This window comes from Emys orbicularis, chromosome 8 (genome assembly GCF_028017835.1).
Source record: "Emys orbicularis isolate rEmyOrb1 chromosome 8, rEmyOrb1.hap1, whole genome shotgun sequence".
Classification (NCBI taxonomy): Eukaryota; Metazoa; Chordata; order Testudines; family Emydidae; genus Emys; species Emys orbicularis.
In genome coordinates this window covers 32,888,552-32,909,782 of record NC_088690.1, presented here as the reverse complement: position 1 = coordinate 32,909,782, position 21,231 = coordinate 32,888,552, and the positions used below count along the sequence as shown (strand labels likewise).

Here is a 21,231-nt window from a genome sequence, read left to right as displayed (position 1 = left end):
ATCTGGGAGCACAGTGGGGCAACACAAATCTGTTCTGAAATGGGGAAAGGCCTTTACTGCTTAGCAGAAATAGCACTGTGTACAAAGGACTAGTGCTCTAGTACTGGTGGATTATGATGGGAATCCCATCCAAAAAATCAGGCCTTGTTGGTGAGGGATGTGGAGAGCCCTGCTCCCACAAACAAATCACATACCCCTTTGTAAAACAATTGGAAGTTTTGCAGCAATTCACAATATCAAAGGCAGACATACATCCTCAGTAAGTGAGGCAGCAATGTATGAGGATTAATACTACATTACACACCAATGTGCATTTCAAGTGCTTTTAGGATAATACTGTAGTAGAAACCACTTACTTTTGCGCATTTGGGGGGGGAGGGGGAATTAAAGTCCAGACATTAAAGAATAACTTATATAGTAAGAAAAAGGTCATCAGTTTAATCAATCATTTACTTTAAGCAGGCAAGCAATTTGTAAACATTCAAAAGCGGCAGCATCCAAGTTACAAACAATTTAGAAGAAAAAGAATTGAGATTAAGGGTTTTTTTCTTTCAAAAAAATTGGAAAGGATCATTTAAAATGCTACAAACACTGAACACTCAGTTACATCCCCCATCATCCTGCTAATAGTTCTTTCTTATAAAGATTCCAGTATTTCTAAAATTCATGATCTTGTAATAACTTGTACATTAGCATTTGCTGCTTGGAAGTCAGTTGCTTGGGAGTTACACCTGTATTTAAATCCCATTAGCAAAGGTAATGCTTGTGTCTTGATTCAATACTTCTTTAACTTCTGAAGGCAAAGTGTCAAAGAGGTGATCTTCCACAACAAGCCCGCTTTTCCTGAGAAGCCGACATTGTCCTAGCATAGCTGGTAGCCGATCTAAGCAGTTTCCCTTCAGTTCCAGGTGAGTTAGCTGCACGAGCTGACCAATTTTATCTGGGATCGAGGTAATACAGTTTTGCCCCAGACTCAAAGTCCTTAATTTCACACATTTAAACAACTGTTTTGGCAAAATATCCACTTTGTTTCCTGTGATATGCAAATGCTGCAGATTTTGAAGCAATCCGATTTCCAGTGGAATTGCTGCAATTGAGTTATAGCTTACATCTAAGCATCTGAGTTTCTGTAAACTGAACACTGCGCCTGGCAAGGATTCGAGTTTGTTATTGGAGAGATAAAGTGACTCCAAGTTCTTTACATGGGTAATGGAGGAAGGAATGTTGACTATTTTATTGTGCCACAACTTTAAGCAAGTAAGTCTTTTTAAGTGCTGGAAGCTGATGACTTCTTCAATTGTGCGTATGCTATTTGATTTTAAATCCAGATCCTGTAAATTAGACAGACTGAAAATGGCATGTGGAATTCTCTCCAGTTCACAGTTCTGTAGTTCTAACTCAGCTACATTCATCATTTTCTTAAGGCTATTCAGTACCACAAGCTTGGTGCCATCATTGTGAATTATTAGTTTTGTTAGATGCGGTGCCACATCTGTGATATTGGTGGGGACTTTGGTCAAATTACTCTTCACATGGAGAATTTTAAGGTGTCTTAACTCTCTGAGAGATTCAAGCCCTATCATCTTATTGTTTTCAGAATTCAAGTTGCCTATCAAGTATAACTCACGGAGATTTTTGAGCAAATACACCCAAGCAGGAATTTCTGCAACATCTGTGAATTTCACGTGAAGGCATCTCAAGTTGTCACGGAGGAAGCTGAAAGCAGTCTGCTCAACCTTTGCAGGGCAGTGATAGAGATGAAGCTCTTGAAGGTTAGTCATCTGGGAGATTTTAGCTGGGATTTTTGCTTCAGGAATCAGCTCAAGTTTCAGCACATCCAGGTCTGTCAGATCAAACACTGCATCAGGGACCCCTGATAGCATGAAGAGATGCAGCTCTTGCTTGTCCTGTGCATTGCGGGAGACATGCTGCCGAAGTTTTTCAAATGTCCACTCGTGGTTTAAACTAATTTCACGTAGCTTGTTTTCACTTACCTCTGACAAGAAGACACCAAATCTCTTGGAGTACAACTGGTCGTATTGATCTACCATGTGCAAAAGAAATGCAAAATCGTTTTTAACATCAGGAATATCACTGAAGCTGCTCTCTTCTCTGACCTTCTCAAAGGAATATTCTTTTAAGGGTATTCTAAACAACCAGAAGAGTGTGTACAGACAGACAAAACCATACACACAAATGAGAGAAATGTAGCTGATAAGCAGCTTTTTCAACATATAAGCCATATTGTGTGTGCACTCAAATTCCTTATAGCCAGTCAAATGCTCCACTTTTGGCTTGCAGTTGTGCTCAAAACTAATCTCATTTACAAAGTTAGCTGTATAGCAAAGAATAAATATGAACTTGACTGTCTTGATGACTGTCTGGACAACATAGAGTTTATAAATCAAGTCACTGTCCTCCACATGGGCCCGGAATTTTCGAACTTTTTCAAACAGGGCTTTGGCTTGTTCTCCGTCTTTTTTATCTAAAATAGTCATGCTGGGAACCTCAATAACTGGCTTTTCAGCTGAAAACTTGAAGCCAGTCTTGGTTATCATGGGAGTACTAGCACTTGGGCTTCCTTCATCACTGCTAGTGGAAACGTGCTTTGGCAGGGACTGGGCACCCGTTAGTCTCTGTTTGTTCTCCTCAGAGTCCTCACATGCTGTTTCAGATAATGCTTTTGTAGTCCACGGGGATTCAAAACACTTTCCTAATATAGACACAAAATGTTCAATTTTTGAGCATGTTTTGGGATATTTAAACCAAAAATTGCTACTGACCATTAAAATAAGAGTATGTATGAGAGCAAGATAGGGAAAATACTTTGAATACCAAGGAAGAGCCAAATGATAGCACATCTGGTTAATAAATACATATTGCTGATAATCCAAATTGGTTTTTCGGCCTGAAGAATCCTGTTTCTCATTCTTCGGCTCCTGATTTGATACAGTAGATTGCAACTGAGAATAGGTAGTTCTGCTCAGTGGTATGTCTGGTGTTATGGTAGGCGCACTTTCAAAGGAAACTGTTCTCATTGCCATTTCTTTATCCTGATCAGTGGTTGCTTCAAATCCTGGTGTAACATCAGCATTCCCTGATATGCTGGGTTGTGCTTTTGAATTTACAGCAGACTGCAATACTGGCAAGCAGACCACCTGATCTTTGGTCAGCTGCATGGTTCCAGCAAAGATGGCAACCATTAGCATAACAACAGCAAGATAATCCATAAATACATCCCACCATGGTTTCAGGATGCGATAAGTTGGCTGAATGTCATTAAGTGATGCAACTTCTGCCAGGGTAAACATTCCTGAAACAAAACAAAACATAAGTTACTATAATTTGTTGCTGACAGACTGGCTATAATTTTATTTTCTATTGAACAATGTAACATCACAAGACATATAGAATCTGAAAAAGTTTTCCACTGCTCTTTGTATTTTGTTGAATTGTATGCTATTGTCCACCACCCCATAAAATGGAAGCAAGCCAGACAGGATCCTTTCAAGGGTGTACGGTGTCTCTAGAATAACAAAAACAACAAAATCTCTCTCTTTACTGTCAAATTATATTTAGAGAGCCATCACTTAACATTACAAGAGCTAAAGGTTTGCACTGTATGATATAAATATCTGGACTGTTAAGAGCTGTAGTTGATATATTTTAAAAACATGAATAGCAAATAGAATATACCTTGCGAAAATCAGTTTCTGTAAAAGTGATTGCACTGTGCACTTTGAATATGTGAAGCACTATATTAGTGTTAATTAAAAGTATATTTTAAAACAGAAAAAATATAAAACATTTTGCAAAACATTCTGCACTCTCTTATAACAATATGACAAATCCTCTCATTTCCGATTCATTCAAATAAGCTAAAAAAACAAAACAACAAAAAAAACCCCAATACATTTCACTCCTTTGTTATCAGATCCTTTTCCTTAGGTACCACCAATTCACATCTTAGCAATGTTAATGTTTCAGCTATTATATAAAAATTCTATACTAAAAGAGCTGCTTTCAATATTTTTATTTATTTTATAGTAAGATATTCAAACTATTTAAAATAGTCTGGAAAATGGATAGAATCTCTCATTTCTCAGTTAATGAAAATAAAAAAAAAGACAATTATCTGGAAATCAATTTATATAGCAAACTAGTTTTCCAATTAAATTTTATCCATTGCTACCTTGAACTGTAAATCTGATTTGGATTCCCACCCAATCCTTGTTGCAGCATAGTTTACTGCCCATCAAATAGATGTTTCCTTTTATTATTATGCAGTCTGGAGGGTTGAACCCATCTGTTCAAAGAATAAACTTCCCTTGCAACCAGGATGTGGTAAAAACACCAGTTTAACTGTTATATTCATGACTAAAATTTGTAATTTCAACTGTAATTATGTAGTGCATGTGTCACGTGCATCACCTATACCCACACAAGCGGCAGGGAGGAGGAGGGGAAGGGAAATCTGTATCACATACAGTCAGTTTAACATAGTAGGAGTAGCTAATGGTGAGAATGGCCAATCAGGATACTAGGAGAATCCAAAGCAGACAGGCCTAAGATGGACCAGCTGGGTTAATTATTTTAACTGTGTGGCAGTTCAGATCTATGTAGAAGTACACCTCAGTTTGCTGTTCGTTACTTAGAGGGTACAGTCACAAGTGTACATGCACAGAATGTGATCACTTGGTTATTTCTAATCCATATTTCTTCATACTTGTCAAGTAAGCTTGGACAGAGTCTATAGCAGGACTGTATTTTAAGACACTGAATATTTACAGGCCAAATAGTGCAATTAATAGTTGCCTCTTGCTCACATCTGTGTGCAGAACTCAAAAACTGGCCACATTCCATTTGGCCAACTTCTTATATAAATAGAGTTCACCTTTAGGCTGAGAATGAGCAGGAGACATTTCAGCCAAAGCCAAATTTTAGACAGAAAGTTATAGGCACCTGAAAATAGGGGCCCAGAATGGAAGAGTCAGTGCCATCATGCTGCTACAACTACCTGCACTGTAGCTACAACACAAAAGCCATGGCCCACATCATCACCTCCTGTGGGGAAACTCACAGGAAACAGCTTTGAGGGAGGCAGTCTTCCATGAGGATCTGTAGGAGGGGATGAGGACAGCATGTTCCTTTCTCCCTCCCTCCCTCCCTCTGTCAAAACAAGGTGTGGGGGTCACCCACAAACCTGGTGGATCTGGTCATTTGCTTAGAGACCCAGTACCTCCAGACTGATGCTGGCCTTCACTGACGCCATCCACTCAATGTGGCTCCACTGGAGCCATTTTACCAGGGATTCCTGCGCCCATGATTACTCTGGGGGAATCCCAAAGCGAACAGCCTCCACAGTAAAGAGAATTCATCCCCAGGATGGAAAGGCCCACTACTGCTTCAGCTGAAGTCAATGACAAAACTCCTATTGACTTCAATGGCACCAGAACCAGACACCGTATGTTAGTCATTTGTAATTTATGTAGATAGATAAACATATAATGATCCTCTCCACCCCTCAGGGCTGGGGTCATAGGTGGCAAAATGGCTATCCCACCCAGCGTAGGAAAGGAAAATAATAATAATAATAATAATGTTTTTTCCTGTACAGATCTTTCAAAGGGGCTTTGAAATAAGGCTTCTGATGGTCTCAGATACTTTCTGCAAGGTCTGGTCTACACTAGAATTTTAATAAAATTTCTCCACCAATGAACGGTAACAGTGGTGAGACAGCTAGCAAAGACAGCCCACCAACAGCTACTGGTTCTTTGCCCATTGTCAGCTAGACCTACGCTGAGCATGGTCAGTCGATGCAGCAGCCAGAGAACTAGCTGCCAGTCTATTCTACCATTCCCACCATTGTACTACTGCTACTGGTGGTAGTACAATAGCAGCATTTTTCTCAAAAACTTCCTTATGTAGACACAGGCTAACTATGCAGAAAATGGTTTCATTCAGTCTACGCTAGCAGAAGCCATTTTCAGTTCAGGGGAACCTATTCCTAAAACCACTGCCACCAAGGGCTTAATTTCACAGTGTAGAAAGGATGCCATGAGAACATTTATATAACACTGAAAACTGGCCACCATCAGCAAGTTAAGAGTCATCCAGCGGGCTGGGGGAGAAATGCGCGAAATAGAGACAGAGCTCAAGAGTTCAAGTGGTTGTTGATTTTTTTTTTTTTTAATAATCTATTGCAGACTTTGTCCTATGCACAAAATTATTTCAAAAGTTTCAGTAAACTTGATAGTTGCTGTAATCCTCTTACTGTAGGCTGCAGCCAGTTTGATGTAACAAGAGCTTTACACAAGAATAGCATTCAGCTCTCTGAACAGGTCTTTTCTTTCAAGTTACTGAAGCCCACAGAAGAACTGCTGTTTCAACAGAGATTAGCAGTTATAAAACATGGAAAATGATGATGTATTAAAATCTAAAATTCAGCATGGCATAAAAAGAGAGGTAGACAGTTTCTAGCTAGTATCGTTGGGTTTATGAACTGAAAACCAGCTCTCCTTTCCCCACCTGTAAAATATTTAGGCACTCTGAGTTAAAAACAAAAACAAAAAACCTCAAAAGCCCACACAGTTCATAAGTCACATTCTGAGAAGCTGCAAGTGAGTTCGATATACTCCACAACAAGTCTTCAATCTCCTCAATTTCACTGAACTAATAACCATAAAAGTTGAATTCATACTTCAATGCTAATTTTTCACATTCCATCTACTGCAGATTTGGAGGACTTGAGACTTAAATTGAACTCAGGACAACAAGTTTGCCACTGTTTTTATGATTATTTTACTAAAAAGGCCAGCTCTAAGTACTTACAAACTATAGAACAAAAACCATGTTCAAACTGTGCAATACCCTTTCATAAGCTGGAAAACAATTTCTTTCACAACCATTTTTCATCTTCATTTTGGGGATAGGGATCAGGTTTGAAGGGAAGGCAGAAACTGAATTACTCCTGTAAGTCTAATGTAGGAATATCAGACTCATTCGGCATTGGGGGACAAACTATAGTTTAAATTTGGATCTGTGGCCTGGAATTAGAAAACCAGGGCCATAAACAACACTTTGACTATAGCAGGCTTCCTGTTGAAGTCAATGGGAGTTCTGTGCAAAGATCCAGGGCAGCCTATTCTGTAGGTTGACATCTTAGAACACTGGAGAACACATACCATTTCATTGGAAAGCCAAGAACCAGATTTCCTGTGGTAAAAAACCCATCTACTTCTAGCCCTTGTGGTTCATCAGGCACTAAATGGTAAATAGGCCTCCAGTCTCCCAGTCGAAGCACTGCTTTTTTGACACCATAGTCCAGGACTGAAACTAGAAAGTCCTGGTTCCTGAAGATGTTTTTCAGTGATTTCCATTCCCTAGCACAGAGTTTAGAGGGCAGACACTTACTTTAAGACAGTGTGGTTAAGTTCAGTTTTGATGTAAAACTAGTCATTTCAATTATCGCTATTACAACATGACAGCTTAACGCTACATAAATAACTGGAATACACAAGAAAGCTATCTACAGGAAATCCTTGTATTTTGATGAATAACCTCCTCTCCTTACCTAAACCTTCCAACAAAATAATCATTGATTTAGCCAATCGAAGTAGTCAAGATGATAGAATTTTATCTTAGTCTCTCTTTGGATCATTATTTATCAGCAATGCCAAGTCCCAATTCAGAAAGCAATTTTCTGTGAGAATTCTCTCTTCTTCAGATAAATTATGGTTAGCTAGGTTAGGAACCTCAGTTTTGCTCTCATCTCCTCCTAAAATCTTAGAAAGGACCTTCAAAGTCCTGGCAGCATGAGTGCACCAACTCCCCTTTCATTGTGAAGGTGACTTGGGAGGTCTAGAATTAAAAGTATTTTAATTTATTCTATTATATAGGTAGATATCAGGGCAGTTTAATGATTCCTAAAAGCTCCAACCTAATCTGAGTATAATGTACCTGTACTTTTATTGAAAAAGAAAATATTCTCCATAAAGTCTCACTTTCTCTTAGATGTGATTGTAAAAAACCAAAGAAATTACTTGCAGTTAAAACAATCAGAGCAGAATGAGAACCGTTGGCAATTACGTATGCACAGACAGAAAGATAATACTACTACTGATCTAAATTACAGGCTTCAGATAAATCAACAACTGTAACCATTATTACATAAATTGTGTTGCCTGCCCAATTAAATTCCCTTTAATTAGTTTTTGAAAAGTAAGTATTAGCACAGCCCCTGAGAGATGTGATTAACAGCTCAGGAGTTTCATTGGCAGACCTCAGAAAGCAACTACTCAAACAAACAGTGAGTGGACATGTTGGGATATTTCTTACTGGGTCACAAATTAAACTATTCTATTTGTAAATAAGATCAGTGTAAAATCTAAAGGAATCATTGGAATAGGAAGCAGCATCTTGGTTTGCATTCTTTATGTTTATTTACATCCCATTGCTTCCTGTACTCACTGATCAAAATTAATCTGCCTGCTCCTGTAAAAACAGGAGTATCTTTGAGTTACAGGCCCTATTTGATAAACCATTTCATGTTTTCATTAATTTCACAGAGAGCGGGGGGTGGGGGGGGCACCTGTCTTTGTACCCCTCTGAAAATGGAAAGATGATTTCATCAACATCATTCACTGGAGTTGATCAAATATTTCTGCCAAAACTTTTCCAACAAAAAAAATGCCTGTTTGAACTAGATGAATTTCGCCCCCCACAGGAAGTTCACTCAGCTCACTCACACACTCTCTCTCACTCTCATTCACACATTATTCCCCCCTCCCCCTCCTCTTTTTTTTGGACCAGCCCTAGCTATTAATCATCACCTTCAGAAAGGTAAAATAGTCCCAATATATTTATTCTTAGCTCATATAGAAGTCTTTCCATGCCTCTCTGATCATTGACACTGCTGTTCTCTAGGGCTTTTCTGTTTGTGCTATACCCTATAGAAGATGGGGTGACTAGAAGTGAACTTAATATAGTGGATGATGAGATTGATACTTGCAGTGTCTTGCTGGTGTATGAGGGATTACAGTTGTTCCACACTTCCTCAGAGAGATCTCAGAGAATGGTATTGAGAACACCTTCTCTTCTTCCCAAGGAACCTAATGCAAGGGGCCAGAGGATTTGAGCTTTTCGTCCCTCCTGGATAATGTGTATACAGAGAACCTGGGAGAGATTATCAGGCATTATGGGACCCAGTGGCACCATCATACAGATGACATTGACCTCTATGCCTCATTTTCACCAAACCTGGATTATAGGGTTACTGAACCTAGTGGAAGTTCAAATCTGGATGGGAGCAAACTTCCTGAAGTTTAACCTAGACAAGGCATAATCAATGCCAGAAGACAGATTAATTTCAGAGGAGACTGTGCCTCAAACTTTACTTGGGTGTGTAGCATCACCCTTTCCTAGCATGGTTTAAAGTCTCCTGTCCCATTGGATCACTCGCTGCTTCTAGTTACTCACAGAAATGATGGCAACCTACCAATATCGTCTCCCATTTCAAGAGAAATAGGATGGAATAATAGTTATAAGCACATGACAATTGTGTTTTGCTACCTATTCCATTCCAGGTACAATTCAAAGTGCTGGTGACGATTATCTTTGTAAGTGACGTACAAATCAAAACTGAGAATTCAGCAAAGTGCAGATTTCTATGCTGAGTGCTCCTATTCATCAGGTCTTGGAGAGAATTCAGCACAGAAATATATATATAGATTTTCAATAACTATTTTAAATGTTTCTCAGTTCTGCTTTTTGATACTTCTTGTGTGACTGAAGGTATCACAGAATACAACATCATCTCACACCAAAGCCGTGAGTAAGAGAGCTGCAATGAGATTTCTGCTACTTGTGATGTAACTCACACTTCCTGCCTTTGAAGCCATCATCCTTAAGAACCATTAGAACTTACATTTCACAATTTGATTGTTTTTTTAATTTAGTCAGTCTTTTAACTTAGCATATGTTATTTTCATTTATTAGATATTTTAGGCTAGGCAATCTTAGGAAGGATGGAATTTTCTTATTCATTTGATTTCAGTATATTTTAAAGTAATTTTTTCTACAGTACTAAAATTACTGTACAGCAGGTAGGCACTTCTGTGAGACCTGCTATACTATAAAGCATGAGATATTAATTTAGAAAAACAATTGGGGCCAAATGGACAAGGAAAATATTGGTTCAGGAAAGTTGAAGGAGGAATTCCAAACAAAGAGCAATTAAAAAATTAGGAATAACAGTTTAACTCTAGCGTTAAAAAAGTAAGAAGTTACACCATTGCCCTATACCATAATTTGTAGCTTGTACCTGAAGATTAAAAAAGAGAAAAAGAATCATGCTAATTAATCAGTACATTAAGTGAATCAAAAGATAACAGCTAAAGGGCTGGATCTTCTAACCAGCATATCACTGGGTCTGAAAAGTATCCTCTGTCTAGATTAGATTGTTCATACATGCCTCAAAGCCATTATCTTCCTCTTTCCATACAGCACCGAGCATGCTGACAGGGTGCAATAAATGTCTATCATCAACTAACCCACCCTCTTCTACTATTCCTTATATATGCTGGGTATGTAAACTTTGTGCTTCATTAGCTTTGTGTCATAAATGGGATTCCTGTTTTATAAACAATGTCAGACTACTGCTCAATATTTTTGTTAAAAAATTCTATAAAACCCCTCTCTTCTACTCCTCAAAAGTTTTCTGTCCTTCAAAGCTAGACTTTTTCTGGTTATGAAACACCTTGTAACTTAACTTTCAATCCTGCTATTTTACTGTTTACCTTCTATATTCCCTGCATACCACCAGGGTGGATTTGATTTAAATCTAATTGATTTAAATAATGATTTAATCACTAGTCAGGAAGACTCGATTTAGTCATGGTTTTCTACATAAAAGTGCATTCTTGTTGGTTGTTATAACCTTAATACATATTCTTCACAACTCAGAGATAGATGTAGGTTTCATTTTTAGAAGGTACACACAATACATTTTTAAACAGTGATTTATTTTGAAAACTTTTCAGATTAGTTTTACAGCTATATCAGAAAATGAATTATTGTTTGGTTATTTCATTTACCAAAGGTAATTAAAGCAGATATTTATGAAGTCATAGGGAGGTGAACTATCTCCAACTCAACAGGTTAATCATTATTCGGAGGATTTTCTTGCCATGCTGTATTAGGAGGAGAACATCACCAGACAGACATTTAAATTGTTTTAGTTAACTAAAACAACAACGTTAAGTATTCTGGATTTTTTCTTCAACAGCAAACATATAATATTTTAACAAAATAAGCATATGTCCCTCGCTTCTCACATTTATCTCCAGACTTCTTCTCCTTGTCCAGATCTATTCCACCCCCAACAATCTTCTATTCATTGAACTTTTTTAAACTCTGCACTTTTAGAGAGAGGTAAGGGATTGATTTTGTGTACACAAATTTGCAGAGGGACAATAGAGTTGTCTGTTATTTCTCACCTCTATTATTTATTTATTTAAAACATTTGGAGACACAAATCCACAGTTTTGCAGTTTTCAAACTAAGCATCTCTGATGGTATCTTCTAGACCAGTGCTTCTCAAAGCCGGTCCGCCGCTTGTTCAGGGAAAGCCCCTGGCAATCCGGGCCGGTTTGTTTACCTGCCGTGTCCGCAGATTTGGCCGATCGCGGCTCCCACTGGCCGCAGTTCGCCGCTCCAGGCCAATGGGGGCTGCAGGAAGCGGTGCGGGCCAAGGGATGTGCTGGCTGCCCTTCCCACAGGCCCCACTGGCCTGGAACGGCGAACCGCGGCCAGTAGGAGCCGCGATCGGCCAAATCTGCGGACGCGGCAGGTAAACAAACCAGCCTGGACCACCAGAGGCTTTCCCTGAACAAGCGGCGGACCGGCTTCGAGAAGCACTGTTCTAGACTGAGTGCTGAGTCCCAGTGGGTAGATAGAAAGATTAACCTAAATAATCTATACAGAAGCCTGTGGAACCCCACAAGATTGGGTCCCTAATCCATGAACTGTTGGAACTCATTTACAAAACTTCTTAAACATTACATGAATATATTGTCTTATACTATAAAATTAGAATTTATAATCCCTATTCCATGATGAGGTATCTTTGAGCTATAATGATCTTAATTAAAACTACCTTTAGATGCTTTTTAAGGAAAAAACCTATTTTATAAAAAAAATCCGATTTAAATAAAAAAATCCGTTTTTTGATTTTTTTAAAAAAATCATTGATTTTTATCCACCCTGCATACCACCCATTTAATTAATAATTGCTTGAAAGTATTGATATATAGATCAACCATACACAGATGTGTGGTCTAATCAGTGTTGCTTATGCTTAGAGCAGCAAAATTATTTCTCACACCAGAGGGGAATGTTACAGGCCCCCTTCCCCCTTCAAAAAACGTTTCCTAACATTTCTGTTCATCCTAGTCCAAAACAGGCTTCAACGGGAGCTGCAGGTGCTCAGCACCTCCCAGGTTTTGGTCCATTAGGGTTAAACTATTTGACAGTGTTCTTTTGATTTATGAACAACAATTCAGAGAGCCTATGAGCCTGATTCTCAGTTACACTAAGGTCCCTTTATGCTGGTCTAACTGTCACTATCTCTGCCTTCTCCCCAGTCACAGCAGCAAATCAAGGGAATGTTAGGCCAGATGGGCAGCATACATCTGAAAGAGTGACCCCTTCACATGGGGAGAGCTGTACAACCAGAGGTACATGAGGCAGGGTTTCAAATAGTATTCCAATTGCAATTGCCCTGTGCACGCATGCCTCTGTATCTTTGGCCCTCTCCCATCCCCAGTTGGGTCATAAAAGGTGCCAAGGCAGTAGGGGGTGGAGAATAGGAATCTCAGAGTAGGAAGAAAGCAGAAGCTTTGAATAACAGGAGTATAAGTGAGCTGAAAGCCTAAGCAGAGGTCACAACGGTAGAGCTGCAGGAAGCCAATAAAGAGGTCATGAAGAACAAAGAAAAAGGTAGAGATTCAGGTTCATTAACATGACTCTCAATAGTAGTTTCATACTAGTCAGTGTTCACTATTCCCATTCATGCACAAACACAACAGCTAATCAAGAGAGGGTAATAAAGAGTAGAGAGGGGAGGGAGCAGAAAGCATTTCCTGTTGCAGTTGTTATAACTCATGAGGTATATACCCACAGCATTAACACTGTCTTTACTGCAGATTCCCATAGCTTTGCTAAATGCTATTAATTATGATAGCACCTAGGAGCTCCAGTCACAGGCCCCTATTGTGCTGTACAAGCACAGAACAAAAGCTGGTCCTTGCCCCAAAAAGCTTACAATCTAAATAGGAGCTTAGAGTCAGTGTTTTAAAAGCTATACATGCTTTAAATCAATATGAGCCACACCACCTAGGAAAGGAGGACACACAAAACTAAGAGAATTTTTTCACTTCAAGGTCCCAGAAACAAAGGCAAGGTTTTCAACTACACTTGATCTTAGCTCATAGAGCCGAGAAGCAATGGAACTAAGCCACACAATGAGCTTGTGTACTGACCTTTCACCTCCGCATATCTGGAATCAAATGCTAGCTTCAGTCACCAGGAAACAAATTTGATGGGTTGATTCTAATTCCTGCTTATGTACAACATGTACATTTACAATGCTCAAACTGGCACAGTTTTTAGTGTCTACCAAATAAGTATCCTAGACTAGTGTTTCTCAACCTTTTTGATACCAGGGACCAGCTTGCTACCTTCCTAAACTGTATCAGGGAGATCTCAGAGACCAGCGCCCAACCTAGACAAGAACAATACTTGGTGCTGCAGGTCAAGACTGACAGTGCACCAGAGCTATGCACAAACAGCTTCAGACTAGTGCTAAAATGAGTACCAGATTAACTCACATTTTACAAGAGAAAAGGATCTGAGTAGAGACAATAGAAGTAGCATTTATTTCAGGTTAAATGACAGATTCACAAGTGAAGTGTGTTACTTACGCAGTCATTAGTTGCTTGACACTATCTATAATTAGACTATATTGAGATTGTGGATCGACAGAGTACGTCTACACTGCACAGCACTGACAATGGCATGTAGGGTATGCATACCCACAGTGAAAAGCAGGCTGCGTCCACACTACGGTGTGTAGCTACATGCGGCACTGAAAAGCTCTAGTGGGGGAGTCAGCGTGACACCACATTGCTAAAAATAGCAGTGTAGACAGAATAGGACCTGCTTGGGTGTGTAGAGAGCCATGAAGAGTCCATAAAGAGTCAGGTGTATCTTCACCTCTGGTAAGACCATCTACGTTACTATTTATACCTGTGCTAGGGTATGTATGCGACAGGCCACCATAAGGAGTGTGCAGTACAGATATACCCAAAGTTCACATCCCATTCCAGAGAATTTTTAAGATGCACACAACCAGTAATACTGATAAAGATACAGAATGGATTTGTGTACACAAGAGAATTTGGCAAAACAACTTGTTGTTTAATTGCCGCAGTAAAGGCACCACTAAATATGATTGCTCTTCATTTAACTTGGACTGATTGGGCATATTATATGATCACATAAGGTTATGAGAGTCTATAATCCATATACTGTATGTGGGTTGAGAGTCAGGTTCCAAAATGTGCTATTTCTCTCTCTCTTTTTCACAGTGAAATTTGTGCAGGGTGTGTGTCCCCGTCCGTCTGTCCCCACTTTGGTGAGCAGAGCGACAGATTTTAAACATCATACATGCAGCCTGCTGCCTCACCATGAACCGATGTCTCTTTGGTTTCTAGTGAAGTACATGTGGTTCTGCATAAGCACCATTTTCCTTCGTTTGCTTCTCCACCATTAAAACAGAGGTTCATTTAAAGAAACAGTAGGATAAGGGGGGGGAGGGTAGAAGGTGAGAGTAAAGTTATATTTATTGTAATCACTTTAGACATGTAAAAAACACTGAAGCCCCAAGGATCTTTAGGGCCCTAATCCCTGATGTGTTTGCTGAATTTACTTTTATTTCCAGCCCATGTGGTCATGACAGCCCAATAGCAGGAAAAGTCTTTTTGACCTCTCTACTCTATTCAAAACGTGTGTGTGTGTACACATGCAGAGACTGGAGGATCCAGTCCTCTGACCTCATCCCTGCCTGCCCTTATCATACAAGGAAGCCATCCAGAGCATGGCCTATGTCAAATAGAGGGTGCAGATCCCTGTTGCCCCTTCCCCCCCACACTGCTGAATACCATTGGTTTTATTGCCAGAGGACCCTCTGAATCCGGACTATTTTGTTGGGGGGGTGGGGAGTGGGAGAGGGGAACGGAAGGGAAGTGTTTTTGTTTTTAAACTTACTAGATATTTTCTCTTACAAATATAACAACATGTTCTCTCTAGCAGAGAATGTGTTGTACCTACATTGACCAAGCACAATAACTGTTGGGTGCACTAGGTGTGCTTTATTCTCAATACTCATGAATAAATAAAATACACCCACACTATACTAGGGTTACCATACGTCCGGATTTTCCCGGACATGTCCGGCTTTTTGGGATTCAAATCCCCGTCCGGGGGGAAATCCCAAGAAGCCGAACATGTCCGGGAAAATCCGGCGCCGCTGGGCGGCGGCGGGGGGGGGGTGGGGGTGCGCCGGGCCGCTGGCGGTGCTGGGCGGTGCGCTGGGCCGCCGGCGGTGCTGGGCGGCGGGAGGGGGGGTGCGCCGGGCCGCCGGTGCTGGGTGGCCAGGGGGGGGGGTGTGCACCGGGAGCCGGGGGGTGCGCCGGGCCGGCGGTGCTGGGCGGCCGGGGGGTGCGCTGGGCCGGGGGCCGGGGCCAGGCCGGGGCCGCGGACTGGGGCCGGGGCCGCGGGCGCTCGGCCTGGGGCCGGCACCCCAGGGCCCGAGCCGAGCCAGGCTGGAGACGCCGGGGCCGGCCGCCGGAGGGGGCCAGACTGGGCCGCGCCTCCTCCCCCCCTTACCTGCTGCCTGCTGCCTGCTTCCCGCGAATCAAATGTTAGCGGGAAGCAGGGGAGGGGGCGGAGTTGGGGCGGGGACTTTGGGGGAGGGGGCGGAGTTGGGGCGGGGGCGGGGCTGGGGGTGGGGGCGGGGCCCCGTGGAGTGTCCTCCTTTTGGACACTCAAAATATGGTAACCCTACACTATACATATGCCTAGAGACTGTATTTTTATCTTGGGATTCTGCTGACATGCACAGACCACTAACTGTGTTTTATGATCTACTTCCTCAAAAACCTGCACAAAATGATGAAGTAAAACAACAAGAAGAAAACTGCTCTGACAGACTTGCTCTCTTCTAGGTCTGCAGTCTCCTTGCTCACTAAACCCTGCTTTAAAAAAAACCCTTATCCCTGCCAATATGTTTCACAAGGGCCCATCACACCACAATTGGTGCTGGCAAATAAGCCATTCAGAACACAGGTAATGGTGATCTTATACTACAGAAGTAACATTAGCATTCTGAGTATTTTCCTCAGTGATTTTCAAACTCTGTGTGTTTGGGGGTTACTTGCTGTGTGCTGAGCTTGTGTTTGTCTGTCTGTTCGTTTGTTTATTTGAAGGACCATGTGCTGTGGCCAGCAGTTGGAAGCTGTGAGCTTCTAAACAAGGTTTGAAATCTAGAAGCCTCTGTTCATTGGCTGAGCCGTAGTCAGGGGGCAGGGCTATCAGGAAGGCCAGGGCTTTATAAAGCAGTGAGTCAGCGACCAGGGAGCTTTGCGACCAGGGGCCGCTAACAGGGAGTTTTGAGAGGGAGTGGGAAGGGGGGCAAGGTACACTTGCCATTCTTTAAAACCTTTAAACTAAACTATAATCAAAACTTCTTGATTTAAACAAAACCCCTCTCATTAACCTAGGCAGCTGTAGGAGAGAATGCAGGCAGAAGCTCAGCAGCAGAGTGGGGGCTACCCTGTTTATTGCGCTAAGTGTAGCATGTATGCCACCCGCCCACAGGGCAGGTAATCATATGTGTGCATTCGGTGCAAGGACCTCCTGGCCCTCAGAGACCGCATGTGGGCTTTGGAGGCCAGAGTGGCGGAACTGGAGGAGCTAAGGGAGGCAGAGAGGTATGTTGATGTGGCTTTCCGGGACACTGTAGATTTATCCCACCTCCAGTCAGACAGCTCCTGCACTGTTAAGGAGGATGAAAGGCTCAGGGAAGGAGAGCAGTCAATGGAAGCAGAGGGAAACCTTCCCATAGTTGGGACCCTCCTTCCAGATGATGTTGGGGTATCCTCTCCCACTGAGGTTACCTCTCCGGGGTAGGGAACTCCAGTAATTAGGAAAAGGCAGGTGTTAGTAATGGGAGATTTGATCATTAGAAACATATATAGCTGGGTTTGCGATGACCGGGAGAACTGTATGGTAACTTGCCTGCCTGGTGCGAAGGTTGAGGATCTCTGGAGGCAACTAGATAGACTTATGTGTAGTGCTGGGGAGGAGCCGGTGGTCGTGGGGAACGGTAGGAGAGATGTCCTGGAAGCCAAATTTAGGCTGCTAGGAAAGAGCCTGACATCCAGGACCTCTTTGGTGGCATTCTCATAAATGCTTCCAGTTCCACATGCAGGGCCAGGTAGGCAGACAGAGCTTAAGAGTCTCAATGCGTGGATGAGACGATGGTGTGGGGAGGAGAGGTTTAGATTTATTAGGAACTGGGGAAACTTTTGGGATAGGGGGAGCCTATACAGGAAGGATGGGCTCCACCTAAACCAGAGTGGATCCAGACTGCTGGCACTTAACATTAAAAAGGTTGCAGAGCAGTTTTTAAACTAAGAGATGGGGGAAAGACGATTGCTGCAGAGGAACGTGTGGATCGGACAGAGTCTTCTCTTAGAGGAGAGTCTATTGATAGAGATTCTCTAGGTTTTAGTCAGGAGGAGAGGGTGGAAGAGGATAAAGTATGGGCCAGATCAGACGAGAAACATTCACATAAAAAAGAATCTGACACATCAGAAAAGGGCAGACAAATAAACAGTGACAAGTTTTTAAAGAGCTTGTACACAAATGCTAGAAGTCTAAATAATAAGATGGGTGAACTAGAGTGCCTTCTGTTAAAGGAGGATATTGATATAATTGATATCACAGAAACCTGGTGGAGTGAGGACAATCAATGGGACACAATCATTCGGGGGTACAAAATATATCGGAAAGACAAAACAGGTCGGGGGGGGGGAGGGAGGAATGGCACTATATGTGAAAGAAAATGTAGAATCAAATGAAGTAAAAATCTTAAATGAATCCACATGTTCCATAGAATCTCTATGGATAGTAATTCCATGCTCTAATAAGAATATAACAGTAGGGATCTATTATCAACCACCTGACCAGGACAGTGATAGTGACTATGAAATGCTAAGGGAGATTTGAGAGGCTATCAAAATAAAGAATTCAATAATAGTAGGGGATTTCAATTATCCCCATATTGACTGGATACGTCACCTCAGGACGAAATGCAGAGGCAAAATTTCTCAATACTTTAAATGACTGCTTCTTGGAGCAGCTGGTACAGGAACCCACAAGGGGAGAGGCAATTCTCGATTTAGTCCTGAGTGGAGTGCAGAATCTGGTCCAAGAGGTAACTATAACAGCACCACTTGGAAATAGTGACCATAATATAACATTTAACATTCCTGTGGTGGGAAGAACACCTCAACAGCCCGACACTGTGGCATTTAATTTCAGAAAGGGGAACTATGCAAAAATGAGGAGGTTAGTTAAACAGAAATTAAAAGGTACAGTAACTAGAGGGAAATCCCTGCAAGCTGCATGGACACTTTTCAAAGACACCATAATAGAGGCCCAACTTAAATGTATGCCCCAAATTAAAAAACACAGTAAAAGAACTAAAAAAAGAGCCACGGTGGCTTAACAACCATGTAAAGGAAGCAGTGAGAGATAAAAAGGCATCTTTTAAAAAGTGGAAGTCAAGTGAGGTAAATAGAAAGGAGCATAACCATTGCCAAATTAAGTGTAAAAATGTAATAAGAAAAGCCAAAAAGGAGTTTGAAGAACGGCTAGCCAAAAACTCAAAAGGTAATAACAAAATGTTTTTTAAGTACATCAGAAGCAGGAAGCCTGCTAACCAACCAGGGGAACCCCAGGCCGATAGAGATATAAAAGGAGCACTTAAAGACGATAAAGTCATTGCGGAGAAACTAAATGAATTCTTTGCTTCAGTCTTTACGGCTGAGAATGTTAGGGAGATTCCCAAACCTGAGCCGTCCTTTGTAGGTGACAAATCTGAGGAATTGTCACAGATTGAAGTGTCATTAGAGGAGGTTTTGGAATTAACTGATAAACTTCACAGTAACAAGTCACCGGGACCAAATGGCATTCACCCAAGAGTTCTGAAAGAACTCAAATGTGAAATTGTGGAACTATTAACTATGGTTTGTAACCTGTCCTTTAAATTAGCTTCTGAACCCAATGACTGGAAGATAGCTAATGTAACGCCAATATTTAAAAAGGGCTCTAGAGGTGATCCCGGCAATTACAGACCGGTAAGTCTAACGTCAGTACCGGGCAAATTAGTTGAAACAATAGTAAAGAATAAAATTGTCAGACACATAGAATATAAATTGTTGGGCAAAAGTCAACATGGTTTCTGTAAAGGGAAATCGTGTCTTACTAATCTATTAGAGTTCTTTGAAGGGGTCAAACACGTGGACAAGGGGGATCCAGTGGACATAGTGTACTTCGATTTCCAGAAAGCCTTTGACAAGGTCCCTCACCAAAGACTTTTACGTAAATTAAGTTATCATGGGATAAGAGGGAAAATCCTTTCATGGACTGAGAACTGGTTAAAAGACAGGGAACAAAGGGTAGGAATAAATGGTAAATTTTCAGAACAGAGAGGGGTAACTAGTAGTGTTCCCCAAGGGTCAGTCCTAGGACCAATCATATTCAACTTATTTATAAATGATCTGGACAAAGGGGTAAACAGTGAAGTGGCAAAGTTTGCAGACAATACTAAACTGCTCAAGATAGTTAAGATCAAAGCAGACTGTGAAGAACTTCAAAAAGATCTCACGAAACTAAGTGCGTGGGCAACAAAATGGCAAATAAAATTTAATGTGGCTAAATGTAAAGTAATGCACATTGGAAAAAATAACCCCAACTATACATACAATATGATGGGGGCTAATTTAGCTATAACTAATCAGGAAAGAGATCTTGTAGTCATCGTGAATAGTTCTCTGAAGACATCCACGCAGTGTGCAGCGGCACTCAAAAAAGCAAACAGGATGTTAGGAATCATTTAAAAAGGGATAGAGAATAAGACGGAGAATATCTTATTGACCTTATATAAATCCATGGTATGCCCACATCTTGAATACTGCGTACAGATGTGGTCTCCTCATCTCAAAAAAGATATACTGGTATTAGAAAAGGTTCAGAGAAGGGCAACTAAAATGATTAGGGGTTTGGAATGGGTCCCATATGAGGAGAGATTAAAGAGGCTAGAACTTTTCAGCTTGGCAAAGAGGAGACTAAGGGGGGATATGATAGAGGTATATAAAATCATGAGTGGTGTGGAGAAAGTGAATAAGGAAAAGTTATTTACTTGTTCCCATAATATAAGAACTAGGGGCCACCAAATGAAATTAATGGGCAGCAGGTTTAAAACTAATAAAAGGAAGTTCTTCACACAGCGCACAATCTGTGGAACTCCTTGCCTGAGGAGTTTGTGAAGGCTAGGACTAAAACGGTTTAAAAGGGAACTAGATAAATACATGGAGGTTAAGTCCATTAATGGCTATTAGCCAGGATGAGTAAGGAATGGTGTCCCTAGCCTGTGTCTGTCAGAGGATGGAGATGGATGGCAGGAGAGAGATCACTTGATCATTGCCTGTTGGTCCACTCCCTCTGGGGCACCTGGCATTGGCCACTGTCGGCAGACAGGATACTGGGCTGGATGGACCTTTGGCCTGACCCAGTATGGCCATTCTTATGTTTAACTTGGGATCCCACTGAATCGGAAAGTTGAAGTCAGTAGTGGCAGCAGTAAATCTTTATATTATGGTTTTGCCCAAAGGCCCTAATTGGGATTATGGCTTTATTATGATGGGTGCGGCACAAACCAGACAATCCCTGCTCTAGAGAGTTTACAATCTAAAAATGATCATTTGTTAGGCATTGCTGCTGCTTGCTGCTGTACAAGACAGAAAGACAGGATTTATCACAGACTACAACAGAAAAAAGCTGTAGGATAACATATTATATGCTTAATCACTCTAATTCAACTTTCTT

General features: G+C 41.2%; 1 protein-coding gene across 1 annotated transcript in view; it reads right to left on the bottom strand.

Moving 5' to 3' along the window:
• Window positions 1-449: 449 nt before the first annotated feature.
• The window catches only part of LRRC8D (leucine rich repeat containing 8 VRAC subunit D), a 74,671-nt gene continuing 53,889 nt past the window's right edge, over window positions 450-21,231 (bottom strand). Inside the window, exon 2 of the mRNA XM_065409558.1 lies at window positions 450-3,313. Coding sequence (XP_065265630.1) covers window positions 738-3,311 — 2,574 coding nt within the window. The 5' untranslated portion in view covers window positions 3,312-3,313 and the 3' untranslated portion in view covers window positions 450-737. The remainder of the gene's footprint in view (window positions 3,314-21,231) is intronic.